The following is a 17,355-nucleotide window of genomic DNA, read 5'->3' as shown; positions in this document are numbered from 1 at the left end:
GTCAGATTTGTTTCCAAACCAAACTCACTCATCAAGATGTAAATTATTCCAGTTAAACTCGTCTTGCAGCTCTCTTTGTGGAGCTAATCTCAAAGTGATAATGTCCTCTTCCTCTTCCTCAATGTGTCAATCCATTAGGTCAGACTAATATAAACATTCAGCACGGGGAATGGCTGCCCTTGCTCACAGCTTATCAATCAGGACACTGAGACTGGTTGAGCTGTCAGTCAGAAGTGTTGTCCTGTAGACCAGTATAATTGAATTAGCTCCAGTCACCCTCCAAAGGTTAATTGGTGGAGGAGCCTTTGCTAGGCATGGCGAGGCAATTGACAAAGATAAAGATATCTGTGTTATCTTAAGTTTTGACAGAATATTAAAAATGTATCATTTTCTAAACTTAAGATCTTAATAAAACACTTAAAGGAGATGAAAGGAGACATAAAGGAGATGACACCATGCAGCTCTGCTAAATCCACCTGAACGGCGAGTTTTCATAAGATTCGGTCACACTCGGGGCTGCACAGTAGCTACCACTTTAGTTCGACATGTCATGAGTCAGCAGCTAGAGATGCTGCTGGCAGGCATTTTGGCTTGGAGGTCTGAAATAACGTACCGAGTTGATGGTCAGTTGATGGCCTGGAAAATTGCATTTAAACCTTCAGGTGTTATTCCAAGTTGTATCTTACTCTCAAAAGTACAGAATTAAATTAAACTCTACTCTGCTCCTGTCCCTTTGATAAATGCTCTCTATAGCTCAGTTGCCTTTTTTCCTCTTCAGTATGCAGTGTGTAGAGCTGAACTGTTATGATGTTGTTATAGAATAGCATTTTAATGTGTATAGCACAAAGATCACAGAACTAATGCTATGAAAGACCTGTGGAGGGTCTACAGTTGAGTAGGATACCCTGATAATGTTGTATTTTCTGACTATTGTACAGGGCTGATTTAATTCTCCTGCACTGATGCATCAACAGTATTTCCTTCAGTGCAGTGTAATTCTGTGCCATTCTCCGTGGCTTATCATCTTTATAAGAGGTGTCACCCAAAGTAGAGCTTTTAGTTTGTAATGAGATTTTTTGCACTCGTCTAAGCTTGAATCGTACTAGGTCACGAGCCTGCTGAAGGACTCTTGATACACTGAAGAACAATAGAGTGAGATATTGAGAATTTACAAGAGATGGCAGGGCAGTAAGTCATTTAAAGTTTTACAAAGTATGACACCTGTGTGGAATACCAAGTAGTAAGCGGGCTGAGTGTAACTTTCGAATAGACGAAGAGGCATTTTCAAATTCATGATGCCTGTGCATATCTGCATCAGCCCAACCTTTGCACCCAAGGCCTTAATTATCCAAAGGGGATCAGTTATTTGACATTTAGCACTAAAGTATCATCAGCATTAATCGAGATCAGCCAACACTTCAGCAATACTTATTATTCTGATTCTAATTTGCAGCTAATTAGCTGGGACCAGCACTAATTGGCAGCATTAAGATTATTTGTCCTTTCTTAATATCTGCAAAAAATAATAAACCTAACACATTAAATTAAAATGCAAAAGCAACACAAACAATGGATTATTTGTATTCAGTTTGAATTTTATTTCAATTATTATATTTTGTTCAATTATTCAAAGTGCCAGATATTGCATATTTTTATGCAGGTAAGGAACTTAAAGTTCTCATTTTATTGTGAAGAGTCAAGACAGCCTTGTTAAATCACTCATTTCTGGGGAAATTGGTATTCTCAAATGGAGCTTTGCCTCATATATGATTTATTGCTCTTCAGCTATATTATTTAAGTCTAAATGCAGCACCTTATCACTACATTTATCACTTTATTTCAGCCTCATGAGGTCATATTGAGACAAATACTGTGCTGAAAACTACTTCTGGCTCCAATTTATAAGAGGAAGCAACTCCAATTGTCATGTGGGTATAAAAGGCTTTGTGTGGAAAACAAATGAATTTAGTACATTGAGGTGGAGTACAATACTTCCGACTTGTAAGAGAAGTTAGGTTGTACTAACTAAAAAAAAAATCATTTGCTGAGCTCATGTCTACTAAAAAGGCATACAAAGTCCAACGACTATGTCACGGAGGTCATAAAGAGTCCTGAACCTTTAGCGAACACCGTTCCGTGTAGACAGGGCCATCAATTCTTTTCCAGGCTATATTCCCTGAGTAATTAATGTATGAGTTTAATATCCTCTGATATAATGTTCTCCCTCTCTCTCCAAAACAATTCAGTACCTCAATGAGCACAATGTTTGCCTTTCCCAAGAGAACTAGTACATTTCAACTTAATTGATTCTCCACTTTTGGTTTCCCATCTTTACTTTTTTTCATTCTTCGCAGCAAGAGGCGCATGCATTTTCAATTACATCAAATAAAGGGCAGTCATTTTTATGGATGAGAGGAGTCTTCAGGGACTGAGCCATCTTCACCATCACAAGGAACAAGATAGCAAGCATCGGGCAAAACAAGAAAGATTAGGGCCTCCGACGGTAAAAACAGATCCTTTGATATGCACTTTGGTAGACACTTGAAGATAAAACAGAAACATTAATTTAGTATGCACAGCAAAATTGTTTGCGCAGACACAGACAAACAGAAGAGTACTGAGAGGCAGAGATAGCCAGAGAGCGTGCTGAGGTGCACATACAGTACTATATGACTGTTTATGGGAAGGGAGATGTGTCTTTCTGGAGCTTGTGTCAAAGCTTGCCTTGAAGCACTGGCTCTTGTGACAGAGGAGAACTCCTGAGGCTCTGAGTGAGAGAGAGGCTAACTCTCGTGCTTCACGTCTGAAGACTTCCAACCAGGCACAAAGAGCGACTGCAGCAGAAAGATTTCCCTTAAAGTACTACCTAACTGTCACAATCGCAACAGCTACTTCAAATCTCTTGACCTCTCATGTGATTTTTCTTTTACTGGATGATTCAGAAAAAAAAACAAATTCCAGGCTTATATTTAGCTGAGTTACATGCTGCCAAGGAAAATGTATCACTCCATGAATGTTAGACCTCTAGTTCTTCACATTTACAGCTGCTATGTGATGTTTTGTGGGCCTTCTTCATAAAAAAAAAAAATTAAAAATGAAAAAATAAGTCAATGATGTACTGAGAAGAAGTAGAGTATGAAGAAACCCTGAGCAACTGGAACAGAAATTTACTAGGTTGTGTTTGAATCATTCTTCAAGACTAGGGTTTCAATAGGTTATCCTCAGAAGAGAAACGAAAAGCCTTCATTACCCAGCGCATAAAGCCTAAATGGAAAAGAGACTGTGGAATGGCTGGCTGTGTCTGATAGGGGAATATACTCGGCTCTGATGCCTTGGGTGTTCTGGCCTGCTGCACTCTGGACTAGCACTGGACCATACAGATTGCTGCCATTATGGAAAGTGGGTCTGTGGTGGCAAATAGACCTAAGCTCTAATAAGGCAGCATACACATCAGTCTCCCTTAGGCTCATTTGAAGATCTTTATACAAATTATGATATTATTTAAGTGAAACTGAAGCACAAAATATTGACTCTCATGTAGTTGCTTTCTTTATCCCCCCAAAACATAGTTTGTGCACATGTTGTGGATTCACCAAGACACAAGTGCAACACTTAAGTTAGGATGCAGTGTTTGAATGCAAATCTGTGTTTTGTCATGCAAAACTACAGTATCACCTGTCACTGTGAGCACACTTGTGTTTTTGTGTTTACCCTAACAAAGGCAACTAGCCTGCCTGTAATTTATGCATGTGTTTCAGTGGTGAGGCAGTGAATCACTTAGAGGCTCACTAGAGTGAGTCACTGTGGACAAACAAAACACAGCCAATGCATTCTAAACGAGAGGAGACTTCTGAGGTCTTAAACTGCCATTTAGCCGCTAAAGGATCTTGCACCGTGTTCTGCTCTGTAAGCGAGTGGAGGTTGGGTCAGAGGAAGCTCCGTCTATGCCATGCGGTGTTCGTGATAAAGGTCAGGGACTAAGGAATAATAACAAGACACAGTTTTTCTTTAAGAGATCCTTTGGTTTGGCAGATATTCTGCAGAGCTGTATTTTTCATATTCATTTCATGGAACATTTGATTTGGAACCTCTTTCCTCCCAGGGGCTTTAAGAGCATTCTTTTTCTCAATGCTCCTCTGCTGCTGCTCTTTTGTCATCATAAAGGTGCTTCTGTAATGGCAGCCTTTGGCATTCTGTAGCAGTGTCCTCCATCCCATCATTTATTTCTGGTCTTTATTTGGACTTGGATAGGGAAGCACTACCTTTATTTGCTCATCTTAGCCCCATTGCAGATAATAGTGTTGTATGAAACAAGGTAAATTGCCCTTATTTGTGTTTTAAAAATTTAACTCAGGTCAGTGCTTACAAGCAAATCTTCCAGAACATGCTGTAGATGCATGTTTGCCTTTGTTAGACTCCTGCTGCCGATAAAATGTTAATGTTGATTGGCACCAAACAAAATATCATTTAGGATGGGCAAGGTAAATTGTGACAAATAATACATTTAAAACACAAATAGACACATTTATCTGCTGTACGGTCGATTTACATGCATTTTCCGACCCAAGTCAAATCGCTAATCTTCTACAAAGCCTGAGATTATAATACCAAGGTTACTGTTGGACATAAATCACAACTCTTTTTTAACAACATGCTGAAGAATCATTCTTTTATTAGTTATTATAAGTCAATATTGCTGACTTATAATAACTACTTCATGAACAGCATATGGTCAATGTATGAGCCAACCAAGGGGTCCACAGTTTAGTAATTTGTTTTATGTAAAGTGTGCAATGTTATTGTTTCATGTAATGTGAGTTTGTGATGTGACTGGGTCCTGATTATGTCATTAGTGACATCATATAGCTTTGATAGTTTGCGTTTGATGGTTGCCTTTGTAGTTTACCTTTTAAATGAGTTGAACAGTGGTCAGGAAACAATGCAACGCTAAGGGTTTGTTAAAGAGAGATGCAGTTCAGCTCACTGCTACTGAAGGGAGCAGACGTAACACAGTAACTTTTGGTGAGGAATTGACTACAAGGTGGTGTGGACTGCAACAAGGTAGAAGAAAAAGGTTCTGTGTGTAGAGGCACACGGTTTCTTACCGAGTTCTGCGAGTTCTGTAAGTTCAGACATACTTTGAAAAACTTGTTTGATTAAACTGCTATTGAACGTGCATGTGAGATTAGTGTACTTAAAAGTTGTATCTACAATTGATCTGTCATGGGCTAAGTTGAGAAGCAAGTACAAGAAATGTTCAATGTTTGTCTAACGATCTCCGGTATTTGTATTGTATTTGTATTGTATTTGCTGGAACGTCAGATTCGAGTAAGATCACCTCTACAGTCAATATGCTGTTCATGAAGTCAGGTCTTATGTACAGTACTACAGATTTTTGTCATTTAGAAATGTTTAATTTTGCGCTCAAGACCCAAGCTCAAGATCAAGACCCTATACTGTTTTTTAACCAACATAATAGTGAATAGTGAATCATTACACAATCCAGATTGCAAAATGTTCATTGACTGTGTGTTTTATATGTTTGCCTACAACAGTACTCAAATCATGATTAATGCTGTTTATGGCCAGTCTGCCTCACACCTCACAGTGCACTCACACTAGCAGCAATAAATTGAGCAGCGAAGCTGTAGTTTGGGGGTGGGGGGCCGGGGGGTTGTGTTGAGCACATACAGTACATGTTACATCCTATGCTCTAGAACACTGCAAAGGTATTTTCTGATGCATTAGTCTGTGTTTTGTTTTTAATTTGTTTGATTCAGATCGTGAACTCACTCCCTGCTTCTGTTTCTGCTGATATAAGGATGCTCCCAAAAGGCTCTCGCCAGCTGTCACTATACTCCATCACAGCATGTTTGTACAAAGTTAAGCTTTCTTCATCTTTTCCCTGTTGTATCACTGGAGTCCTTTTGTCTCTGTCTCACTCAGCGTAGTGTACTGAATGACTATTTCAGGTTTCTCCTGACAATGAGTGGCAGCTGCTACTGGCCATAGGATTCATTGCCATTGAGTGTGAACATATGTTTGGTTTATCAGCATTTACCACAATCATCTAAAGAACAGTATAACCAAACTTTAACCAAAGAACGTTCCTCAGTTAAAGTTAAAGTGTGCAGCTTTGAGCCAGGGTTATCTTAAACACTGAAATCAGTCCTCTCTGCTCTGTCCTGTCCTCCCGCTCCCTGCTCTGATACAGTTTTGCTTTGTTCTTATTTGTACACCGTCACACGTTGCACAGTCCTTCAGGTAAACTTACTAACTGAGTGGAAATTGTTGCTCTTCTCTGATTAGATTAAAACAGATGAGCTGCAGTAAATAGCTCTGCACCACTGCCGGTGCTGTTCAGTGAGTCTGTGTCAATGTTAGCTTTGACAGCATCTCTCCATATTAAGTAAAGTTATGGTGCATAATTTTATTTTAAAATGGTGTAAAAATTCTTGCATGCACTAGCTTTAACTCTAAACACAAATGACTAATTTGTTTACTATACTGTCATTTCTGGGAAACAGGGTTGTTGAGTCCAGAGAATTTACATGTACAATATCACACTCCTCCTCATCACACTCCTGGCTTTGCCTTCAAGCAAGGTAATAGTCTCGACCCCCTGTCTGTACCCACAGATTAAATAAAATGGACTTAAATGAATTTTATTTTTCAATGCAGTGACAACTGCATCACCAGCTTTGATGTATGATCAGGAAAACCACAATACTAGAGTGACTGTAATGTGGTAAACTAAAGGTCAAATGACAACAGGAATGGTCTTAAGGTTCACAATTGCAGGTGGGGTTTCTAGTTGAAATATATTCTCTGTGCCATAAGCTGTCACATTTATACTCTTCTGAGGATGTAATTATCCCTGTTGTTTTGAGACATGTCCGCTAACGCACGAAGGCCCCTTCTCACCTCCGAGATGCCCACACAAGTCAAACCATCTTGGTGTGTGTAAGCCTGTGGTCTGAACCCAACTACTGAAAGAACTATAATGTCTACACTTTGGTGCAACAATATGAAATTGCACATTTATGGTTTTACAAATTAAAAAGTTGAATGCAGGTGAACACACCCCTGCGAAATTCTATACACGCAGTGGTAATATGGTCTAGCTTATAGCTGCCAATGTTACCTTCATCATCCTATAATACTGCTGTGCAGCTGACTGTTAGATCACTTTATGATTCTTCTCTACTTTAGCTATGCCACATTTTATACCATTTACCATCAATCTGCAATTGTCGCAAATTTAAAAATAAAAGGAGTCTCAGCTCAGGCCAAAAACTAACCTTGTTACTGTAATCAGAGGGTTCATTAACTGCTATTATCCCATTGTATGAAACTGCTCAAACAGCGAAGTGTCTGCTAGGATGTCAAGTGCTGTGTTCTTTTGCAATCTGCAAAATATTTAACTTAATTTAGAATAATCCCATAATAGAGCCTGTAACATTTCAACAAATTCCCCTCTCTTCTCTTCTAATTCCAGAGCTCAAAAAAGATTTTTATTTATGCATGAATGTTTTCAAAGGAATCCCCTAAATACACTGATCTTAAGTGCCATTTTACATGGTATATAATTGATTTAATACAGCTTCTTAACATTGGCCTTTCTCAGCTGCATCTGACAATATTAAGGTAATGGTGTGAAAACAGGGATCCTGTGTCTCCCAACCTGTCAAGTGGTAATTGGCCAACAGTTTCCCTTAATAGCAGTCTGCCACAGGGACTGCAAACACCTCTTAAACTGTGTACCAAATAATTGTCGGGGCAAGAACAAGGAGAGCTTGCAATAAACATGAATCCTGGGCTTTGAGGGCAACGTTTGAATATGTATTAGAAGTTAATTTTTTACCCTGATAAAATGTAATTAATGCCAATTTTGTATCATTGTCTTTATGTTGCAGGTTATTCCTCATTGCATATGAGAGAGAAACAACAAGGAAGACAGTGGCAGAAACAATAAGATGAAACAATTTAATAATGGTAACGTCAAAGAGGAAAAGCACAAGCCAACCTGAGGTGGTGAAATCTCATTTAAGCATCGCCACAAGTTCACTGCAGGCAAACCTGGATGAAAGAAACTGTGTATAGAAGAAGACACTCAACATTTCTCAGATTGGTACAGGCGGGAATACCATCCATCAATGAAGAGGAGACAAATAAAAGGGTTGTTTTTGGGCCTGAGAACGGTTGGACATCCAGTTGATTTAACAACAGGGTCGACTCAGCTGTATTGAAACCACAGTGGTAGCACCCTCCTCCGATCATTTTTGGCCCTGTACATGACTGTCAGAGAAGCACCAATGGCCTGCAGCTTGGATCTAGTGATGAGAGCCTTGTATTGGTCTGTCGCCATTGCATATTTGACTCATATTGGCAAAGTTAGTGGAGACTGCTGGTTAATTGAAGGTGAAAAGGGCTTTGTATGGCTTGCAATTTGTAGCCAAAACCAACCACCTTATGAGGCCATCCCACAGCACATCAACAGCACTATTGTGGACCTTCGTCTGAATGAAAACAAAATCAAAAGTATCCATTATTCTGCCCTCAGTCGCTTTGCCAACTTGACCTACCTGAACCTGACGAAGAATGAAATCTCTTATATAGAGGATGGGGCCTTTTCGGCACAGTTCAACTTGCAAGTCCTTCAAATGGGCTTCAACAAGTTGCGGAACTTGACAGAGGGGATCCTCAGGGGTTTAGGAAAGCTGCAGTATCTCTACCTCCAGGCAAACCTGATTGAGACTGTGACACACAATGCCTTTTGGGAATGCCCAAACATAGAGAACATTGACCTCTCCATGAACCGAATCCAGCAGTTAGACGGGAACACGTTTACCAGTTTGAATAAACTGACCACCTGCGAGCTGTACACCAACCCTTTCAACTGCTCATGTGAATTACTTGGTTTTGTCAGATGGCTCTCAAGTTTCCCAAATAGAACAAATGAGCGAATGGTCTGTGACTCGCCACCTGGGGTCTCTGGTTACAGTTTACTGAGCCAGAATCCAAACAATCCAACATATCGAAACGCACTTCACATGCTGACCACTGTGTGTACTGATGACTATGTGACACCATTTATTCCTGTGCCCACTGACTCCATGACACCCCTACCCGACTCAATACTTTGTGGACTGGAAGACTGTCCCTCGGGCACCGAACCCGACAACATTACATTCAGTACAACGGACAGTGATGTGGAGGTAAACCCAATGATGAAACTGAAGCACGTATCGAATACAGGTGCCATCATCACAGTTCAGATTCCAAATCCCTACAAGAAGATGTACATCCTGGTTTTGTACAACAACAGCTTTTTTACTGATATTCAAAACCTGAAAGATATTAAGGAAGATATTGAGCTGCGAAACCTTAAACCCCACACTAACTACACATACTGTGTCGCTTCAATACGCAACTCTCTTAGACACAACCACACCTGTCTGACGATTCCTACTGGCCCACGGAGTGGAAAAAACAGAGTTGTAAACAATGCAACTGCTACTCACTACATAATGACTATTTTAGGCTGCCTCTTTAGTATGGTCATTTTTCTGGGAGTGGTTTACTATTGCTTGCGAAGAAAGCGGCAGCAAGATGAAAAGCACAAAAAATCTGGCAGTCTGAAGAAAAATATAATGGAACTCAAATATGGACAAGAATTGGAAGGGGGGACGATGTCTCGAATGTCACAGAAGCAGTTGTTGGCTGGGGAGAGCATGGCGCGTATGCCATACTTACCGTCTGCTGGTGAAATGGAGCAGTATAAATTTCAAGAGATAAGTGGCACACCTAAAATGATGAAGGGGAATTACATGGAGGTGCGAAGTGTGGACCACCACGAACGCAGGGAGTGTGACATGGGAATGGCTGGGAACAGCCAGGGGTCAGTGGCAGAGATTTCCACTATTGCTAAAGAGGTAGATAAAGTCAATCAGATAATTAATAACTGTATAGATGCTCTAAAGTCAGAATCCACCTCTTTCCAAGGGGTGAAATCTGGAGCAGTGTCCACAGCAGAGCCCCAGCTGATGCTAATATCAGAACACCCGCAGAGCAAATCTGGTCTTCTCTCTCCTGTTTACAAGGACAGCTATCATCATTCTCTGCAGAGGCACCGGACCTCTGATGTCTCGCCAAAGAGGCCCAGCACTGCCACAGGCGGGCCCATGCGAAGCCCCAGGCCTTATCGTTCTGAATCCAAGTACTTAGAAAAAACCTCCCCAACAGGAGAGACCATTCTCACTGTAACACCTGCTTCTGCCATCCTGAGGGCTGAGGCAGAGAAGATCCGCCAGTACAGTGACCACCGGCATTCTTATCCCAATCCTCAGATAGAGGAGCTTGAGGGACCAGACAGCCACAAGTCCTCCATGTTGGAACCTCTTACTCACTCCCGCTCCAGAGACTTAGCATATTCCCAGTTGTCCTCTCAGTATCACAATCTAAGCTACACCTCCAGTCCTGAATACTACTGTAAACCATCCCACAGCATCTGGGAGCGGTTTAAACTCCACCGGAAACGGCACAAAGATGAGGAGTACATGGCTGCGGGCCACGCACTGCGTAAGAAAGTCCAGTTTGCAAAGGATGAGGACCTGCATGATATTTTAGACTACTGGAAAGGTGTATCAGCCCAAAATAAATCATAACCTCTTTAGGTGTTTTTAAAATGGACAACACATTGCAGAAATGACACAAGAACCTCATCTGACAATAAATAAATGGAAACTTCCATACTATAATCACTATAACTCACTTGCGTGTATTACATTCTTATTTGACTGTGAGGAAAATGGGGTAAAGATTCTTCTAATTTCTCATATTATGTAAAGCAATCATCAGGAAAACTTTAATCTATTAAAGAGAAAACATATTACAAATTGATGATATATATGTTACAATGGATTTTAGGTTTTTGGGTATCGCATGGCCAAGTCCTGTGAAAGTGGATTTGCTGTTGTGTAATATGAAACTACTATATGAAGATATGTTGACTGAAACCTCAATATTTTTTGAAGAACTAGTTGAACCTTACATTTAAACATAACTTCTTTTCTTCTCTCCCTGCTTCTATTTACTTCAACAAAACTATGTACAGATGTGGGTTTCTATATTTTGCAATGTTTGCTGTGTAAATGGAAAAGTATTAGTGAATGAATCAGGTTTATCAAATGGAGTGCTGTTTGTTTAGATCGTCTTGTTGCTAAAGAATGGCACGTCCCACTTTAAACCTGTCAGAGCATTTGTCTTGTTAACCATAATCGCCTGTTTGTTTTTTACTCTTCGTTTTCTAAGCTTTTACATGCATTTATAAGAAACAGATGGATTCAGTTTTAAATGCCCCTTTATCATTAAACACCGTATACACTGACTAGACTCTGCTAGAGTTCGTGCAGGATGGATGCAGTATTTTTCATGCTGTAATAGAGCTCAGCCATCAGTTTCATGAAACCTAATTTTTATCTTTAGTACCAAAGTAGAAAACGCTGAATTGTTTACAATATTCCTGTCTAGGAGATGTGAAACATACTGCAGTAGGTCCACATTGAATTGTTTTCTTATGTTATTGTATCAGTTACTCTTCAAAAGTGAACGCACCAAGAAACAATATCCACACACAGCACATGGTTTGAAAGCCTAATATTAATCACTAACACTTCTAAGGGAAGGTAGCAGTACTTAGTTACCTGTTTTGGGTACAATGATAGCTGTTCTTCCCTGCAGGATTTGCCCGATTGATGAATGTAACAGATACATATTCTGATCTCTCTATGGCAGCTTTTATGTATATTTTCAACAAAATATTTATTTAATGCTATTAGCAAATGTGTTTTTTTTTCCCTTTGCTTCGATATTTCTTCCAGTGTAATATATTGCATATATCAAAAAGGAAAGTAGTTCATAATTGGGCCTTGCTGCTTGCTGAGAGGTTTCAATTGATTTTTAATTGCTAGGTTGTTCTTTTTGTATATTATGAAATCTACGTACCAGACAAATATCAACATGCTAGAGTAAAATTTGAGAATGTGAAACTGAATCCTCTGACTTACTGGCTGTGAATTTATATATCACAATGTTTTTTGAGTAAAATTAACACCTAATGCTTTTGTTAACTCTTTGTGGTTTATGTAACTTATTCCAAACAGGCTCATGATGATTCTTTGCATATTTATGAATGGGCAATAAATGCCCTCAACTTTTTTACTCATTTGTTATTTATTACCAATGTCTAGGTCTGCAGATACAAACAACAATTTCACTTTTCTCACAAAGAACACATTTTAATTATTCCTTTTTAATTTTCTGTTTCATTGAGGTTGTTTCTGCACATTTAGCAAATATGGAGGAACACAGGTACATGGTAATACATTTACTCTGATCCTCATTTTTTACACTGAAACAAACCCAATCAGTTCACTGTTAAATTGGGTAAAGCTACGATCCTTTTGCAAATTGCATACTTTAAAACAAAACATGCATTATCTCCAGTGACATACAATGATGCGCAGCACAAATATCCTCAGTTAACACTCAACCTATCATTATTTCCTACTTTAATTCTTGTTGCATTTTGGAATGATACTATGTGTCAGGTCACTTCTTTGACTGTTCATATTTTGCACAACAATGTCACTGAATATTAAACACTTCAATATTGACTGATTACAAAAACACATGAAAGCAGAGCGGACATGATATATACTACCATGTATGTACTTTAATATGAAATAGTAAACCTGGCCTGAGGGAATTATCTTGTGAAATTTATTTTCATCAACTCTTGGGCATGTACATTAATTATCCCATCTGTATTTTTCTCTGTGATAATGCTGCGTTCATTTCATGTGTCATAATGTAGTTATTCATTAATGTGTAATGAAGCAGTCATGAGCCTAATGTGAATGAGTTATATAGGCACCTTATAACATGTCAACTTGGTTGTCTAACTTAAAATTTCAACCGCCTTAAGATTTTGGAATATGTGTACAAGTGTAAATTTCCTTTTCTTATATTTCAGTGTTGGCACTGTTGACAAGTCTCCATTTATTGTTATTTTTATAAAACCATTTCAGTATCTTCTGAGAGCTGTCAGGTTTCTAGTTCCTTTAGCTAATTAGCAACATGTTTTTATACTGCATATTGTAGCACTTCTGTGTCTAATAAGAGTTTAAAGTGTTGAGAAAACCTTTAGAAAGATCAACCATTGTTGTTCAAGTTCATCAAAACAAACAAGAGCACAAAATGTGTTTTTTTAATTTTATTTCTTAATACTATGTTAACTGCTTTCGGAAAAAGTACTGTGAAATAAAGTTAAGGGTGCACATATAGTATAAACGGTGGATCTTTATTATGAATTTTATGTCAGAATCACTTTAGACCTTCTCTCTCAGCCAGTCTCCAGTGTATCATAACCTGAGCAGTTGAGCAAGTCTGAAATCAATATTTGGGGAAACAATTTTGCCAATATTTATGGTTAATTTTCTAAAAGGAAAAAGCCAGCAGAAATATTGATACCCTTAAACTTTTAAACATATTCATAATAAGCTGCATAATAACAATGGAAAATGTTCTTGTTAGTGCTTAAGTGCTTCTTGTTAGTAGACAGTCTATGTAAAACATGACAATGTGTCTAAAAAACTTTTTTAAACTTCCAATTCTTACCTCTTTCATTAATTTTACTACTAGTTTTAGAGTTTTAATAAAAAATCAGGTAAGCTTGCATGACATAGGCCTTCCCAAAAATCACATCCACTTCTTTAATGGTTTTTGCACTCACCTGTCTAATTTTAATATTAATTGTCACAGACATGTTCCTGTGTGCATATAATGTATATTCACATTTTAATGTAATTAAAACAGTGACAGTCAGCGCTGAGCCATAGATGAAGATCTTATGCTTGCAGAACTACCTTGTATTTTCTAAACCTATGTAGTTATGTATTTTTCTCATCTTGCAGATAACTGGTCAAACAGACAATATGGTACACTTTAGTGGTGATACTGTATTTCCAGTACTAAACTGTATGTTTTTCAGCTTTTAATGTTCAGCCAAAATCTTACTCTGTTACTCCAAATGTAAGGTCTTAATACTGTATCATCCTTTCAGAATCCAACATCAGTGGTGTCTTTTCTTGAGTTTTTGTGACCCATCATACGGGGTAAAATGAGTAGAAATGCATTTTTCTCTACCCAAAGTAGCTTCAGTAGACCATAGCATGACTGAAGGATCGCTGCCATTTTCTTGATTGTACAGTTGCCACTTTAACATAATGTAAATGTCAAAAGTTTAGGTCCATCCATAGAGTCAAAATCATCATATTTAAGATTCTGAGTTTGGAGTTTGGTGCTTTATTTTGCACTTTGGTAGTCAGTCTTACTCACTTTACCAATCTCCAAAAGATCTCTATCTTTGCATCTGTAGCTGTAGCATTTATTTATTTATACAATGAAGACAAGTGATAACACAAAAGCACTAATATATTTGTTGCACAAGAGGCTGCGGCAACTGCACGTGAAGCCAAGGTATTATATAGTAGGTCATAAAAGCAAACTTTATGCGCATATTATTTGTTTTTTTACTGCCCATTAGTACTTTCATAAATATGCAATGAACTTCTGCAACAGAGGAATAACCATATACACGTGCTTTGCCTGAAACACCTGAGTCATTGATAGCTTGTTTACAATGAGGCTTTGGTTGCCTTTCTGTTGCAACTTGCTTATGTTGCTTGCCTGGAGGGAAATGAAGGGGAGAGACTGTGGATAGTGTCGGCTTTGATTTGCTGTTGTTACTCACATCACTGAACAACAGACGCTAGCATTAAAGCACAAATTACACAGAGACTCAACCTGTAACTCCTCACTTAGTCTTTGTAAGGCAGATGCAGTGCTGGTCCAACAGAGCACAATTTTTTCTTATTGACTGACAAATTTTCATTGTTGACTGTTATTTTTCAAATGATGCATACAATGATGGTAATTGATTTTCATTTCTCAACCATGTCTCTATTAGCTAATACAGTTACAATTTATCTTGTTTTGTCTTTAAAAAAATCTAGACATGTAAACTCCACATATTGTTTAATATTGTTTAATATAATGTAAAAATGAGCAATGGTGTTAATTACACTGGGAGTAGCAAATACATATGAGACAGTGACTATATCCAGTCACATTCTTTGATTTAATTACGCAATACAAGTTGAGGAGTTTAAGCTAAATGCTAACGGCAGCATCCCTAATTGCATCTTAGCTTATCATTCAATATTGCTAACATTTACTAATTAACAATAAATCCAAAGGCCAGCTGAGGCTGACTGTGATTCGTTTTGGAAGTATTTACTTACACACCCAATCCAATACCTGGACAAAGTTTGGGCTTGACATGACGTCAGATATGTACAGTCTGTAAAAGAAATTCCGTTTAGGTATTTTACAACCTAGTCAAAAGTGTTTGCTGCACAAATTTTCGGGAAATCCATTTAATAGTAGACATTTCATTTTGCAGTGCTGTGACCAGCTAAAGACCGCGTACAAGCTCCTCAGCAAGGGGGGGGGGGGGGTTGGGGGTGCACGCTGGCTGCAGCATTCAAAAAAAGCTGTGGATGAGTCTAATGCAGCACACAGTTTTTTTGTCAGAACTTTAGCGTTTCTGTGTGTAAACATTGCACAGGGTGTGTACTGGTGCAGGAGGAATTGTTGCGTCAGGGTTCCCTCTAACCAGCAAAGGCTGCAATAATGTAGCACATGCTGTGTTTTGCACCACCCTCTGCAGCACACAGTATAGAATCCTGCAACCCTGACACCTTTGGAACCAAGCTGCTAGCATGGCTAAAAACCTATATGGTCTGTTTTTGAACAGGGTCCACGGGTATATCTGTCAATTTGAAAACTGTCTGCACCTACAGTAAAGGCTTATATGAACTTAATATAACCTTTCCAACAAATTTATTATAATTTTAGTGCCTGGAACAGTTTTCGCTGTTCAAATTCAACAACTCAGTGTGTTAAAAACATGAATCACCAGATTTTATGAATTTTCAACTCTACTGATTACAGCCAGCACTAATGAAGAATTTTAATTGATAAAACATAATTTGAGGATTTCTATATGTCACTAAGACTCAAAATCTCAACTGCTGAAAGGCAATTTGCCTGCTTACTATTTAATAATCCACCAAGTGTTTATTATGTAGGGAATAATGGGAGAAACGGTGAGTGATTTCAGACACAACACAGACTAAACTCCAAGCTGTAGACTCCACCATGTCACGGTTGAGAAAACAGGGCGCAGTACACTGATCACAGCAGCAGGGCTTTGCCCAAGGGTTTATGTTTATCCTGAACAAATAAATATTTTAGGGGACACAGCATAACACCTAGACAATAATGAGAAAAAAGGTCAATCTAATCCCCAGACGCATTTGTTTATGTTGTTTGTGGTTTTCTTTGCCGCATAAGCGACATTGTGAAAAGACAAAAGATTATATCTGTAGTTGTGGTGGAACACAAGCCACAAATATTACTTTCATTTCAAGTCATTTTTTAACAAACCCTATTCACTGTAAGAAAGATTGCTTTTTGCAGAAAGACACCCTCCCTGTCATCCTCTCTGCAAAGTTCAGTGATGGAGACCCACTATCCCTGGACATGGCACAGAGTGCATTAACCAGCTGTCAGCAGAGCATGACTAAGGCTCCGAGTTTTAAGTATTTGAGGAGAGGAAAGCCCAAAAGTTCCTCGGCTCTTGTCAAATTCAGTGTCTAATTGGATGTGGGTGATCAACTTTGAGGAACAGAAGATCTACAGTGGGCTCTACAATGAGATCTGCCCAAAGATCAAAGCTCAAATCTCTGGGATAATTAACAGATCAAGCTCGTACAAAGCTGCTTTGGATGGTTTTAAAATGTGCTCACAAGCCACAGGGTCAAAAGCAGGCAACATAAGGTGGAAGCACAAACACTTTAATATGCCAGTTCTCCATGTTTTAATTTAACGGCTTTAACTAAAGCAATGTGGAAATAACAATATAATAACATACAGATTTTCTTTCAATAGAGTATTTCATCATGGTATCAGTACTTCATTCACTATTGTTCAGCAGTAATATTTTCACATGTACCTATAAAAGTGGTCCTGTTGCTGCCGTGACTTACCCGCAAGAAAGACCATTATGAATGAGTCTGTCATGTTTTTCTAGCAAAGGGTGCTGAAGCCTGTGATCTATGAGCTCCTTCACATTGATGGGCTGAAACTCTTCACTCTTGTTAAAGGAGATTTATGCTGATGGATGATTATGAGGAGCTAGAAAGACCCAGAACCTGTTCATTAATACCC

The 17,355-nt window shown here is 38.7% G+C and overlaps 1 protein-coding gene across 1 annotated transcript in view; it reads left to right on the top strand.

The window, feature by feature from the left end:
- Nucleotides 1-13,098, top strand: part of elfn1a (extracellular leucine-rich repeat and fibronectin type III domain containing 1a) — a 63,278-nt gene extending 50,180 nt beyond the window's left edge. Inside the window, exon 3 of the mRNA XM_067478300.1 lies at nucleotides 7,917-13,098. Within this exon, the coding sequence (XP_067334401.1) occupies nucleotides 8,295-10,667 (2,373 nt within the window). The 5' untranslated portion in view covers nucleotides 7,917-8,294 and the 3' untranslated portion in view covers nucleotides 10,668-13,098. The remainder of the gene's footprint in view (nucleotides 1-7,916) is intronic.
- The last annotated feature ends 4,257 nt before the right edge of the window (nucleotides 13,099-17,355 follow it).

This window comes from Channa argus, chromosome 15, assembly GCF_033026475.1.
Source record: "Channa argus isolate prfri chromosome 15, Channa argus male v1.0, whole genome shotgun sequence".
NCBI lineage: Eukaryota > Metazoa > Chordata > Actinopteri > Anabantiformes > Channidae > Channa > Channa argus.
Note: the sequence above shows the minus strand (reverse complement) of the source record. Positions and strands in the feature narration are given on the sequence as shown.